The following is a 15179-nucleotide window of genomic DNA, read 5'->3' on the forward strand; positions in this document are numbered from 1 at the left end:
CCATCTACTGTCTGCAGGTGGTTTACCTGATACGTCCAGGTTTGAGTGGAGGCATCCACTGGACCCTTCAGAGAAAGCAGGTGTGCGCACCTTGGAGAGGCTGCGTCTTGACCCACGACTGAGGTAGCTGCTCTTAACTGAAGTAACAGAGAGCAGGAACATTCTGAGTAAGTTCTGCCGGCCGGGCGGCGCTGCTCCCGGGGCCGGGTTTCACCCGCCGGGCCAGCCGCGCCCCGGCTCTCCGGGCGGGCCCCCGAGGGGCGGGCCCGGCCGCGGCGCCGCCCCGCCCGCGCATGGCCGCGGTGCTGCGCGGCGCCCGCCGCTTCCCCGCGCCGCTGCGGGCGGCGTCGGGCCCGGCCATGGCGCAGCCCGGGGGCGGCGGGGGCTGGCTGGGCGCGCTGCGCTTCGACAACCTGGCTCTGCGCTCGCTGCCCGTGGACGCCTCGGAGGAGAGCGGCCCGCGGGCCGTGCCCGGCGCCTGCTTCGCCCGGGTGCGGCCCAGCCCGCTGCAGAGCCCGCGGCTCGTGGCCATGTCGCTGCCGGCGCTGGCGCTGCTGGGGCTGGAGGCGCCGGAGGCCGACCCGGCGGCGGCGGAGGCCGAGGCCGCGCTGTTCTTCAGCGGGAACCGGGTGCTGGCGGGCGCGGAGCCCGCGGCGCACTGCTACTGCGGCCACCAGTTCGGCAGCTTCGCGGGGCAGCTGGGCGACGGCGCCGCCATGTACCTGGGCGAGGTGCTGGGCCCGCGGGGCGAGCGCTGGGAGATGCAGCTGAAGGGCGCGGGCGTCACCCCCTTCTCCCGGTAAGGCCCGGGCGGGGCGGCTCGGCCCGGGGCGCCGTGCCGGGAGCACGGGGACCGACTGGCCGGCCGCAGATCGCGCTAGCGAGGCGCTGGTGCCGGGCTGAGGGTCATTCCTGAGGCAGAGGTCATCCCTGAAGCCCTCGTGGTTATTTGCTTTTTGTTTAACTTTGGCAGCAGCGAGTTGAACGCTTAAATGCCAGATCAGAAGGTGGCAAAATTTTCCGCTGGAAAGCAAGAGTGTAACTGCACCTCAGTGCATCGATACTTCTGTCCCTGGTTATCCTCCTGTGCGGGTCTCCCCCTTGGGGAGGATGCAGGCCATCCGCTCGCATTTCCCATATTTTCTGTTCCAGCCCTACAGTCTTGGTGGTAACACTTTAGTTTCATGTATGTGGTCCTCTGAAGGCTTTCTTCAGATCTATGAGGGTTAAGGAAATCTCAGTGAAAATCCCAGCTAATGGTGGTAGCTTTGTAGATCTGCCCTGGGCAGCTCTTCTGCTTGTCTGCGGCATTGGAAGTGCTGAGAGTGTGGGCTGAGAACCACCTGTATCTGTTCAATTTGTTTAGTGTCTGTTAAATAAGCTAGTTTGTTATCTGTTTAGGTGTTTGGATTTTTTTTAGTGCACCTGTTGTGCATGCTCATATTTAGGACCCCATTTCTGGATTGCTTATTCAGAAAGATTCAAAATGGTATTTTTCATCATATTTCATTTAACTGAAAGGAAGCCATTGACTTGATATACAGTATATAGCTATAGCTGTCCAAATTTTAAAATTTTTTGAAAGACTATTGCATCAATAAAATAAACATAGTTAGTGATTAGAAGGGATATGTGTACCTGGAAGGTTTATTCTGTTGTGTGTGCTCTTCATTGCAAATTGTTGTGTCCACCTAACTGAACTTTAACAGAAGTTTGAAGGTCCAGCCTTTCTTTTCACATCTACCACTACTTTTTTGTGGGACCATGGACAGAGTGTGCTACTTCTAGGCTTTTATTTCTCTGCTGCTACAGAGGAAACGGGAGTTCCTGCCTTTATAGCCTAAAAACTGTCCATGTCTTTTTGGTGCAGACAGGCTGATGGTCGGAAGGTCCTGCGGTCGAGCATCCGGGAATTCCTGTGCAGTGAGGCCATGTTTCACCTGGGAATACCAACAACACGGGCTGGCACCTGTGTCACATCTGACTCCAGAGTCGTTCGGGACATATTTTATGATGGGAATCCAAAAAATGAAAGGTGTACAGTTGTTCTGAGAATAGCCTCTACTTTTATAAGGTAGAAGCCTATTTTGTTGATCAGTTTTGTTTTGTTCTTTTTCCCTTTAAAAATAAGTAATCTTCTAAAGTGTATTTCCCTAACAGCACCGTTTGTGTGTTTCTTGTTCTGGAGGCTTGGAACTTCTTTTGCTGGGCTGTAGGAAGCTGCTTTGGTTGCTCAGCAAATGGGATGAGCTGCCGTCTTTGCACTGAGACAGATAAATGCTAGGGATGCTGGCCTGGTAGAAAGAGGAAGTAAGTTCTGCAGACTTAGGAGAAGAGATTTTTCATGTTTATTCCTCTACATTATTTTTTTAATAGTAGTAGTAGTGGTGAATTATACCTCTATCCTTAATTCCAGTTCTAACGTAGTTCTGTGAAAGTTTGGGTGTACTTTCCCTGCCTGAGAAGTGTATGAGGTTCCTGCTCCAGCAGAAGCTATTGGGCAGCAGAAGCTATTTCAGGAAGTTGCATTGCTTCCTATAAGGTTACAGAATGTTAGAGGAAGGCGAGGTATGAGGAATATATGTGTATATTAGTGTGCATTCCTCTGTGTTTACATATCTGGAAAATATAACTGGTATGCTTGATGTACAGTCGAGTATTTAAAGTAAGTCCAACTTCTACATATTTTCAGGACAAAAAATTTTCAGTAGAAGGAGTTTTAAGAAACTTTAATGAGCTGGTGTTCAGTGCTGGCAGGGTTGGTCTGTTTAGTTACATGTGGATGTAGGAGCTTCCTTTCACCAAGTCACTGAGCCTCACCACGTTCAGTGTAGGAATCTTGCAGGTCTTTTCCCTCAGTCGCCTGAAGAATTGATGTTAAAAGATGATGGTATTGTTACTGCAACAACAGTAAATGTTTTTATTATGTGCAATATCAAATTATGTTAATAGTTTCAGATAATTCTCAAACGTGTTTTTATTTTGAAACAGATTTGGCTCTTTTGAAATTTTTAAGCCCCCTGATGAATACACAGGACGCAAGGGTCCCAGCGTTAACCGGAATGACATTCGAATACAGATGCTTGATTATGTGATCAGCACTTTCTACCCTGAAATCCAGGAGGCTTATTCAGACAACACTGTTCAGAGGAATGCTGCTTTTTTCAAAGAGGTAAGGAAGATCAGATTCTCTTCTTAAATCCATACCAGTCATCTTTAGGAAGTCCATCTGCAAGCACAGATGACTGGAGTCAGTTAATACTTCATACCATTCTATTGTCTGAACTCTTCTTTGAGGAAAGCACTCTTAGTAGACCCACTTCTTGATGAAAGCAGTGTTGATATTGATCTAACCAGTGAAAACAGTGTAACCTTCCCCATGGTAAATCATGATTTCCCTGCTTTGGGAGAGCTTCCAAAGGCTTGTCTCTATTTTCAGGACTATCTTAGACTGTGAGAGGGGGTTCTGGCTCTGACTGTCCGATGATGAGTTGGTGGTGCTGAGACATCACCTGCAAGGCATAATTTTGTAAAATACCAAGATGCTGAGTCTCATTTTCCAAATTACAAACAGGAATGTTGTTTGCAAATCAGTTTAACTTCAGACTTTAGAATTGAAATGTTTCAAGGCAGTTGAGCATTTTTATAAGTAGCTGGCAAACAATAGCAGTGTCTAATACTTCACTAGTCTATCTGAAAGCTGTTGTGGTGCTTTGAAATCTGAAATGATCTGGTATGGACTCAGGGAATGGCTGCAGCATGATGCACTTCTGTAACAGACCAGTAAGAGGTCAGAAGCCAGACTTGATAGCTGACATTCTGTGGTTTGGTTTCTTGCCCTTTTTTTTTTCTTTACCACAACCTGTGCATACTTGCATTAATTCTTCAAAGCAAGCTGTGGCTTGGTTCACCACTGTGTTACAAAGAGTTTAACTCTGCTGGACAAGTCCTTTGTGTGTGAACAATTTGGGTTGATGAGGAGAGCTGTAGCTTGTCACTCTGTTGTGTCCAGCTCTGTAGCTGATGGCATGTTTGCTCCCTAGTGGCAGAAACGTCACAGGAATTGGAGATCTTTGTGGATGTGTGTGCCTCTTTTTGCCTTTGGCTGCTTTTCCTGGCCCAGTTGCTGCTGGATTCCTTCTCCTTCCCCCCACCCCTATTCCTGGCATCCTTTTCTTGTTTCCCCAGATCTGTTTTTCTTTGTTGTGCTCCTCATGCCACTGCCTGTCCACACTCCATGTTTGTGCTATCATTGCCTCCTTATGTTTTCTCTCATCCTTAGTGGAGACTTTTTAGACTTTTCTCCTTTTGAAAATCACTCCAGTCCATTTTTTCTTGAACAAAGACATCCATTTGCAGGGAACTGCTGTTACTTCAACTCTATCTTGTTTTATTATTCTTTCTGCACTGTGGAGGAAATGGAGAGAAAAAAGTACAGGTGACAGCATTTCACAGCACTGTCTAGAAAGCAGACATCATTATCTGTACTTCTCAAATAATTTGTAGCTGTTGTTTGAATTTAAATTAGTATGGCCTTCAGCTGACAGTCTTATTTATATATACACCATACTTTCCTTCTAGTTTGGCTAGCTGTAGAAAAAGGTTGATAAAAAGTAATAAGGTCAAAGAAGATACAGGGCTTTCTCTTCCTTATCAAGATACCCATCTTTGAGTGGCACCCAAAGTTGTTTCTGGGCACTCTCATCAGGGGGATTACTTTTCACCAGAACCCTGGTGGTGTGTGATGCATCCTTACAAGGACTGTCTTACCACTGGAGTGCTTTAATCCCAGCCCTGGGCCAGGACTTTTTCATTTTTAAATTTTACATTTTCCTGGCACAGAGCCATTGTGCAGGGTGTGCCTCTCTTCCTGGGTCATGGTCTAGGTAATCAGTTCTGGACACATGTAGCTAGCTGCTGGCTTCCAGCTGCCCCATGAATCAGCATCAGGAAAAATGTGTAAAGTACCTACCATGAGAATGTTGGAAAAATTAGCAGTGTGGGATCTCAAGGTAGACCAAAAGATTGTGCTCCATGCATTATTTGTGTAATTTTAATTCTTTACTTGACTGCATATGTTTTTTAAAAAAAAAGGTAGGAAAATTCTGGATTGGAACACAAAACAAATAATTAATTAAACAATTCATAGATTGTTTTTTGAACCTTAATGAAATAAAGTTACACTGCAGCATGGAGCAAGTAGTTGTTTTGAATTTCTGTGCATTTTTAGTTATTTGGGAAGAAAAATTATTTTATCTATAAAAATAATTTGATTTTAAAATTTTAGTGAATAGCTATGCAGAATTTTTACTTATGGCAATTTAGTAAAGTATTTGCAACTAGTTTGATTTGAAAACCATGTTAGCTTCCTGATTTTAAGACTTTTAGTGTTGTAGTTGACAGGTGGATTAATGTATTTAAGTAACTAGGACTGCTTTAAAATATTATACTATTTATTTGAAGGATGGGGCACATGCAGTAATTTAATCAAGTTAATAAAAATAGTTCTCATTTAAGCCATGGAAAATTACTGATGAAACATGCATTTGGTGAAGAATTGCATTAAAATAAAATCATCATTCTTGCAATATTTTTATTTAATCTTGTAACCTTATTTCCACTCTCAGAACGTGGAGAGAAATGCTTATCAGTGCTAGAATCTGTTTGCATGGAATAGTTTTTTTGTGTCAGCCCTTTACCCTCCCTGTAAATCACCCCTACATACAAGGTAAACCAAAAGGCTACACTTGCTTAGGTGGTTTCCTGCCTGTAGTTACTTTTTAAAATTAATAATAGGCAAAAGAATACATTTGTATATGAATGACTAGACTAGTATGCAATTCTGATGTCAAACAGTTTACTTTGTTTCAGTGTCCTGTTTCCAGTGCATTTGGAAACTGTTCAATTGACTGGCAAGTCAAGCATGGAAGGAGAGAAGTGGATGCAAATGGAAATGGGAGGCAGGGAAACAGAGGAGTTAATGACAGGAGGAGAGAGGCAAAGTATCCTTAAGATGTTTGTGTGTATGACATACTGCCAGAATCTGCTTCTGTTGGACCTGTAGAAACATCAGTTCAGACTAGGAAATACATGAATGTATTGGAAATACATTGTTGTGATGGCAGATGAACAAAACATCCTTTCTTTCAGATAACCAAGCGGACAGCGAGGTTGGTTGCGGAGTGGCAGTGTGTGGGGTTTTGCCATGGCGTGCTCAATACGGACAACATGAGTATTGTTGGGCTGACCATTGACTATGGCCCTTTTGGGTTTATGGACAGGTCAGTGTGGCATCGTTGTTTGGAATGTACGTATGTTCTTGCTATGTAGGACAATCCTGGTGTTCATGGTTGCTTTAATATTTTGACTCTAAAGTAGACTTCTGAATTATCTTCATGGCAAAGGAGATCAAGGTAGTTCTAGTTGTCCTGTAATTCTTCTTGTCAATTTACTTTAAACTGTATTCACATCATCTCTAGCTGTTAGACTGTTCTTGTAGCCTGTGGCTTTGGAAAAAGAATCAAGGAATGTGTCCTTTCAAATGTTTTAGTTCCTAGAGCAGACTAAAATAATAAAAATACTACTTCTCACAATATTGGTATTTAGATACTGAGATAGAAGAATGCTAACTATTTCTTCTCTTGTAGGTATGACCCTGAGCATGTTTGCAATGGTTCTGATAATACAGGGCGCTATGCTTACAACAAACAGCCAGAGATTTGCAAGTGGAACCTGGGGAAACTTGCTGAAGCTTTAGTTCCAGAGCTGCCCTTGGAAATAAGCCAGCTCATCCTGGAAGAGGAATATGATGCAGAATTTGAGAAACACTATTTGCAGAAGATGAGAAAAAAACTAGGCCTAATCCAGCTGGAATTAGAAGAAGACAGTAAGCTGGTGTCTGAACTGCTTGAAACCATGCATCTCACAGGTTGGTGAACAGCACAGGAGGTGCTTATTTAATAGCCTATCAGAATCTATTGTCAAATCAAAATACAATTTATATCCAGACCTTACAAGAAAGTAGCCTTGTGCAACTACATTATTATCTGGGAGAAGAACAAAAGGCTGAAGATAATTACCTTATTGTGAACTGTGAAGCAGTTATTGCCTTATGCAGGATCTCTGTCTCACATTTGCACCCTTACTGAGAGAATACTTTATTTACCTCTTTAGAATGGTGACCTGTACTGCTGTGGGAGGAGATAGGAAGGAGGTATGGGAACTGCTTTCCTGTTGATTTACTAGTTGCATTACTCATAAAATTAATTTTTTCAGCTGGAGACTTCACAAATATTTTTTACTTGCTGAGTTCATTCTCAGTAGACCTTGATCATTCAAAATTTGAAGATTTCTTAGAAGAGCTTACAAGTCAGTGTGCTTCTGTGGAAGAACTGAAAGTTGTTTTTAAACCACAGATGGATCCAAGGTACTACTCTGCTTAAATGCTTTTGGTGTTTGCTTTTAGTTTCCTTGTGACCATAATGAATTCCGTATGGTATGTAATATTTCACTAATTTTAAGATTGGAAATGTCGCTGTTAAGCAGATGCACCATGATATACAGCAGTGACTTTCAGCAGTTGGCTCTTGAGTTAAAGTTGGTCTTGGTCTTTTTTTTTGTTAATTTTCTTCCCTGTCTCTGCTGACTTGAGGCAATAAGAGTACCAAATAATGAAGTGATATGGAAGTATTTTACAGAAGAAATGGGTTTGAACTACAATGCTACTGTGTTCTGCTGTCAGCAAAAAGTCACTTTCAACTGCCAAAGTTCTGGCCTCAGGGTAGATCTTTGGAGTAGTAGACTGCACCACTTTAGGTGGTAGAATCCATGCCCCATTTGTTCTGCAGTCCAGCTGCTCTGAGCATGGAAAAAGAATGACTCGTGTTCAACTGCTGCAGTGACTACAGCAGTTTTTCACTTTTTGGAGATAGGGGAAAAATTAAAGGTATTTTGAGTATACTTCTCTTCCTCCCGTCCCTCTTGTTTACTAAGTGCTGCATGAAGGTAATGAACCCACCAAATTTTTCAGCTCTTGCTGTGTGTTGATAGCACAATACAGAGATAACTTGTGTGGTAGAGATCGGACAGTATGTTTTAAACATTGCATTCAGGACTAGAGAGACCTGAAAAGTAGCTATAAGTCATCATGATAGGGATGTGACATTTTGGAGGGGAATAATACTGTATTAAAGTGAGTGCATTTTTTAATCCCAGCACTTGGATATCATAGATCTAGGCATATCAGATGTGTATATCAGATCTGGATAGTACTTTATATAAATCCAGAAATCAGAGCACTTGGCTTATCTCTGCTGACTGAAAAGTAGGAAGATATAACTTGATATAATGAATTGTCTGTTTTGAAGCCAGGAGAAATGTTTCTTTTGTCCTTTGCTTAAAAGAGCATTTACAGAGGAAATAAAAACACTTTGTATTTTGATATGTTGCAACTCTTTGGGTTTTTATTTTACTTTATGCTATGCTGTAGTTGTTAATTCAGGAAAAATAAAAGCTAGCATGATATTGGAAAATAAGGTGGAGCTATTGTACAGCACCAGCAAGCACAGTGAAATATGAAAAGATGCAATCTTAGTCAAACTTGCAGCAACATAGTCTGGATATTGTTTAGAATTTATTATCAGAAAGCAGTTCTCAATCTGTGATTTAGACTGGCTAACTAAAAAAATCAAACACACTGTTTTCTCATGTGACTTAATTGAAGTATTTTTCCCCATATCATTTAGGGTTTTATTAGTACTGGCAAAAATAGTAGGTGTTAAAGGAAAAACCCCAAACAACATAACCTATGAATGCTATATTATCTTGATATCTAAATAAGATCAATTTTTTTAAGCTAATTCCTTTCAAAGTTCAAAGGGTGTTTTGATGAGAATTGTGCAACTAAATTAGTAATTTTCAAAATCTACTTTATATACCACAAAAATCTTTATATACTACAGGAATGTTAATTAAACACACTGTATTATGAATTTCTGTTACTTAACCTCTCTAGTGAAATCTCAGTTTGTTGTGAATGTTTTTGTATCTACTTTGATGGCAGAGAGATGGTTCTTGATGAGCAGCTCAACTTTAGTATCTAATATATTTGTTCTTTTTGTTCCCAGACAACTGTCAATGATGCTGATGTTGGCTCAGTCTAATCCTCAGCTGTTTGCATTAATTGGAACAAAAGCTAATATCAATAAAGAACTGGAGCGCATTGAACAGTTCTCTAAACTGCAGCAGTTAACAGCAGATGATGTACTTAGCAGAAATAAAAAACACTGGAAGGAATGGCTGGAGAAATACAGGTAAGGTTTCTCAGTATTGGTAGCACTATTATATTTCTGCATTTTGAGAACGATGTGCATGTCTAAAAAAAGACACCCTGTTTCAAATATAGATTAGGAGGGTGGGGAGGGCATGCAACTCAAGAATATTATCTACTGCCATGATCAGTGTCTTTGTTGCTGTGAAAATTCAAGGGCATCTTTTTGCTTCCTTTACTAAATTTTGAGGTAGTGTGAAGATGTAGAAATCACCTAGCATCAAATCTAGTATGAAGAGTGCTTCACCAGTGTTGATGTTGATTCTGATTTAGACTAATTCCAGTTGTGAACTTTTGCTCAGTAACTACAACTGACTGACCTCTAAACATTCTATCCTTTGATTTTTTTTTTTTTCCAAAAGAAAAATCTATGTATTAATACAGAAAGCAAGTATTCTTAATCAAAGAGTAAAAACAGAAATCATGGCCAGGAAAAACAAATGTCCAGACTATTTTAAAGCCTAAAAACTTAAGTGTTAGCGGGAGATTTTTTTTGTAAAGAAAACCCCTGAATAGAGCATTAATTTTTTTGTACTGTGTGGATTATGGCAGATCTTTCTTCACCTGGCTGCCTGTGATCTTGTTCTCCAGCAGGGCTGAGAGCTTTGGCAAGTATTACTGATAGAAAGTACCTCAAACTGCCTCAACTGTATTGCATCCTCGTGCCTTTACCAGAACAGCAAAAGCATTAACCAATAAACTGTATAGAACTATTTGTAAGACAAGACCTGAATGTGTCAGTCATTGCAGAGCAGTGTAGAACAGACCATATCCTGTGTCTCGAACTGACTTTGGAGAACAGAAAAGCTGTGCTGTGCCACTTCCTCAAGCTGTATCAGGACCTGCTGACTGTCCCTAGTACTGCTTTTAAACTAAGTGGTAGTTTATATTCTGTTGCCATTCTGCATTTTACAAACAGAGAGGATTATAGATGATATAGTAGTTTTTAAGAACTGAAAATCAAGTATCTCAAAACAAGAAAATGTGTCAACTTCTACATGGGATTCTTGGTAAAAACCAATTGTTGTAACATGCTTTATTTCAGAGTCCGTTTGCAGAAAGAAATAGAAAGTGTTGGTAATGCTGATACCTGGAACACTGAGCGTGTCAAGGTCATGAATTCAAACAATCCAAAATATATCTTGAGAAATTATATTGCCCAGAATGCCATAGAAGCAGCTGAAAATGGGGATTTCTCAGAGGTATGGTATTATTACTTTCTCTCTCTCCCTCTCTCTCTCTCTCTCTCTCGGTTTGTGTGGATGTGTAGTGGTGCTGTCAATGACTGAAATATCAAGCAAAATTTATCTGGAATCTTGGGCAGTAAGGGGATTGGGAATTAACTGTTCTGGAGATCTCTGTTGTTTTTATTGTAACTGTAATTTTAATGACTGCAGTACAAATAATGGAATCAAAACTCTGAATCTGAACTTCATCAGCTCTTGTAGGCTGACCTCAGGACAAGACACTTACAGTGCTTTTACTGTCTTGAGAATGGCTTGGAAGGCAGCTGAGGATTAATTTATACTTGTTCCTTTCTGGAAAATGTTATCTTCTAAAATTTACAGCTTTCACCTGTGGACTTCAGCATGTAGAACATTACATACAGAATATGGGACAATGAATCTATTTTGAGAAATTAGATAAGAATTTGTATTTAATATTTGCATTTAAAGTTATTTGAGCCTGAGTCCCATACAGATACAAACTCAGCCAGGTACAGTTTTACAGTTTGCACCTTATGTATATTATTAATCTCTTTAATATTTGGCTTGTCTGAAGTTCATGTATTAAATTCAATATACTTGCTCATTATTTGGCATGAGGTTCTCCTCCATATCACTTTGCCTTTGCTTTCTAAATTCTTAACAACCATGCTGTGTTTTTGCTCTAGGTAAGAAATGTACTGAAACTTTTAGAACATCCATATCAAGAAGCAGAAGGTTTCCAGGAGGTAAAGGAAGATGCAGAAGAGGAGGGAGCAACTGCTACAGCAGCTGTTTGTTCTCAAGAGACCAGAAGCAAACAATCATATTGCAGCAAACCTCCGCTGTGGGCTTCGGAGCTCTGCGTTACGTGATCTTCTTAACTGCCTTGTTTTGTTTTTTGATGTTAACTGAAGACTCTGATCCTCCTTCAGCAGTGAAGAATTCAGCAAGGCAAACATCAAAGTGCTATTAAGTTATTGAAACAACACTACATCTGGATGCATCTGCAGCAGTCTTCAGCTGTGCTTAATTTGAAGCAATTGTGGATCATTGGAACAAACTAGTGACAATCAACAGCCCGTACATATCAGTAATCTAAATGTTTGAAGAACCAAAGTCTTTCCTTTATCCTCACTACATTGCAAGTAAAAAGCAGTATTTTATGTTGAGGCAGGCTGAACTGCAGTCATCCAAATGGAGCTGTTGTTATGTGAAGACAAAAACATCAAGTCAGGAATCTGATCTGTTTTTGTCTGATGTCTTAACTAATAGTACTTTTAATATTTACTTACTGCTTTCTCTATGCAGAAACTTTTAGTCCTCTTTAATGGAGGAACAGATTCAGTGTTGCTTGTTTGAAGCTATGTTTCATTTAATTAAGTAGTTAATTTCTTGTGAACTTTCAGATTGGTATTTAATCATTATCTGTTTTCTGAGAATGTGTGTGCCAGCTAGAATTTGGAGGGAGCAATCTAATTTTTTTAAGAGCAGAATTAAGAGAGATTACATTTGCACTTGAAAACTTGGTGGTGAAGTTTATTCAGGTTCAGTATTTTGCACACAACACCCATAAATATTCACTAAACTCAGGAGTGCAGTTTGTAACCCAGTTGCCTTGGGCAAGATCCATAAGCCAAATTAGCTTGAGCCTTAAACTACCCCAGCACTCCAGTCCAGGTTTGTTTTGGATTTATTTCTGTGCACCTAACAGAGTCTGCCTGTTTGGGAAGTGTGCAGGTCAGGTACCTGCTCATCACACTGGTCAGTGGGGTTCTTCCATTCCTTCTCTACTCTTTTGCCATTTAGTTTGTTTCCATGGTCAGTGAAAATCTTCAATCTGGAAGTTGGTCATTTAGGAATGTGCTATCTGAGCTTGGATAAAAGTTGATGGAGAATGTGGGAAGAGAAGAGGCGCTGACTTGCTTGCAAGTTACTTAAGATGTTTCAGAAGAGGTTTCAGGGGAAGGTCGGTTGCTGTTACTGTCACATCATCAAAAGAAAGTTGTTCTGTAGTTAGTTGTTACTTAGCTTTCTGAGTTTCTTTTTGAAGGACTGTATTACTAGTTCAGACGTCTGAAAGGTTTGGTTTAATGCAAAGGCTTCTGTTTCCAAAGAGGCCACTGTCTCACACTGTGATTTACGTGTCCTCAAGGAAATTCTTCTGCTACCCCCATGCAAATTTGTTATCAGCTCGGGTTGAATTGTGGTTTTTGAAGTCTTCCTAAGTATGAGATGTCAGCAAACAAGGAAAACAGTTGAACTGTTGCTTATCCATGTGTACTAACAGTCAGTTTGTCCTCCTCACTGTCACAGGACATAGGGCATGCTTTGAATGTAAACATTCGCTCTATCTTGGAGCTAGAAGAGCTGATTTGTGATAAACTTGATCTCTGACAAGCACAGTACTTTCTGTGCGATTTGGAGTCTTTAAAGAAAAGGACAAACTAGGTGTGTTCCACCTAGCCCATGCAAGAATGGCGTAGTTGAAAGGTTAAGGCTTTCATTGAAGATTATCCTTCCTTTATATTTGGGTTACTGGAACCAAACCATTTGATGGAAACTTTAGCAGAAAGTCAGTGCTGGGTAAACAGGACTGCATCAGGGAGGGAAAATGTGTCTGCAGTTTGAAATACACTTGAGACATCCCCTTGCAGAACCTGTGGTCTCTTACAGTGTGCCTGGTCCACAAGGGAGCAATGGAGGGGGGAGAAGTTACTCCAAACTTACCATCATTACTGTGCTGATTCTGTTTCTCAGTTTATATCTTTTCTTTTGGACACACAGGGGAACAGAGTTTTAGAGGAGCTCTATCCAAGCTTTTTCTTTCCCGAAATGGTGTAAAAAGTAATGATTCTTAATCATACCTAAAGGATCAAGTCTTCCCAACAGCATTCTGATGATAATTTGGGGGTGTTGAGTAGGTCTCTATTAATAGTCGTATTGAGAAGGAGAATAATATTCTAACTGTGTGTTTATGTGTTTGGACATATAAGAATTTGGATTAACTACCAAATTATTGTGCACCTATATTGCCAAAATCATAGAAGGAAATACTTTGGAATAATATACAAGTAATTATCCTTAAAAGGGAAAAATGAATGTTACAGTGAGAAATGCAAATGCAGTGGTATTTGCTGCTACATATTCTATTCTTTGCTTACATGTCAATCAAATGCAAGAGGTCTGGCAGGGTTGGAATGATTAATGCAGCCCCTTGTTGTGCCAGTCACTAAATTTGTATGTATAATAGATGTTCACCAACAGGTAGAAACTGGGAAGGTTTTCACATGTTCCAGCTGCACTGACATCCAACTGCTCAGTTCCCCAGGGCATGCAGTAATATCAGTGCTTTGTGTTTGAAGAAGCACGATGATCCAGAGCCAACAGGAATGCTTGTGCACTTCCAGCACTCTCATTTCAGCAGGTGGGTTGTAGTCTGATCTCTGATGACAGTGAGTTTCTTCTGTTCTTGTTCCTGAAGCAATGTGGAAGCAGGAGGTTGAGCAGCAGCACAATTAGGCCAAATTTTGTCCAGATTAGAATGTTATCACTTAGCTCAGTTCTTCAGAGAGAAGGGAATCTAAATACTTGAATCATAATTTGCTTGTTGATTTTTACTGCTTGTATTTGCAATAGTTTCTGAAAATAATATTTATTACTGGTCAAATATTCTGCTTATATAAAAGCCATGGAGTTGTGCTCAAAATGAAGTGGTGACTCTTCTTATCAAAAGCTTTCTGTGGAAATAAGTGATTAGACTTAGCCTGTGGCTATACCATATATCCTAAAGTACCCTCATATAAAATCAAGAGGTACCCAGATTACAAAACTGAAATGAGAACCTATTGGAAACTGGATATTCTCACATGATAGTGGGACTCCTTTCATGACTTGGTAAGATTTCACAGTAACTCTGCTTCATGAGCTTGTAAATCTACAGTTGCAGAATATTTTCAGGTCAACTCTTATTTTGGAATGTTGTGTGGGTTGTTTGGTTTTTTTTTTCTGTTTGTTTGTTTGTGGGTTGGGTTTGGGGTTTTTTTCCAAGTAAGTTCTACAGATCATATTCTTTTATTAAAATTGATAAAAATTGCAATTTTAATATTTTTGTTAATGCCTGTTTCCTGAAAGTTTTTCTGTTAAACCATACTGATGGCAGATGTGAATTCAACAGGAGGGTTTCACAATGGTGTCACATCCAGTGTATCATCCCACAGTCTGAATTCTAAATAGTGCTGCCACTACCTTGCTAACATAGTTACATCTTGTTTTTCAGCTTTTTGCTTCCTGTGTTGACAATGGGAGGTTTTAGTGTGCGGTGATGGTTCTCAGTTCCTCTCACCTGTATACAAGTGGGCTGTGATAAAGCTCCAGACAGACATGAGTACAGACCTGTACCATTTTTGTTCGTGCAATTCATGCAGCAAATGCCTAATTAACAGGGGAGCAGAAAATTGGGGAGAAGTCAGGTTTTCTAAGTGTGCAAAATCTCTTTGTACTCCCTAGATAAAAAACATATACCCAAGGCTTGATATAAACTTTGATAGTATGTTTAATTAACACTGCCTATGTAGCCATAAAACAAACCATTAATCCATTGTCTAGACTTCAAGGTGTTTCTTTTCATGGCTTTCTTTTCATGT

At 40.5% G+C, this 15179-nt stretch overlaps 1 protein-coding gene across 1 annotated transcript; it reads left to right on the forward strand.

The window, feature by feature from the left end:
- Nucleotides 1-293: 293 nt before the first annotated feature.
- Nucleotides 294-15134, forward strand: SELENOO (selenoprotein O). The gene is made up of 9 exons (XM_021555215.2): nucleotides 294-799; nucleotides 1871-2074; nucleotides 2992-3172; nucleotides 6151-6281; nucleotides 6648-6928; nucleotides 7276-7426; nucleotides 9126-9311; nucleotides 10374-10530; nucleotides 11223-15134. Exons 1-9 carry the CDS (start codon nucleotides 294-296, stop codon nucleotides 11415-11417), a joined length of 1992 nt encoding a protein of 663 aa, XP_021410890.2. The 3' UTR covers nucleotides 11418-15134.
- Nucleotides 15135-15179: the final 45 nt, after the last annotated feature.

This window comes from Lonchura striata, chromosome 5 (assembly GCF_046129695.1).
Source record: "Lonchura striata isolate bLonStr1 chromosome 5, bLonStr1.mat, whole genome shotgun sequence".
Lineage (NCBI taxonomy): Eukaryota > Metazoa > Chordata > Aves > Passeriformes > Estrildidae > Lonchura > Lonchura striata.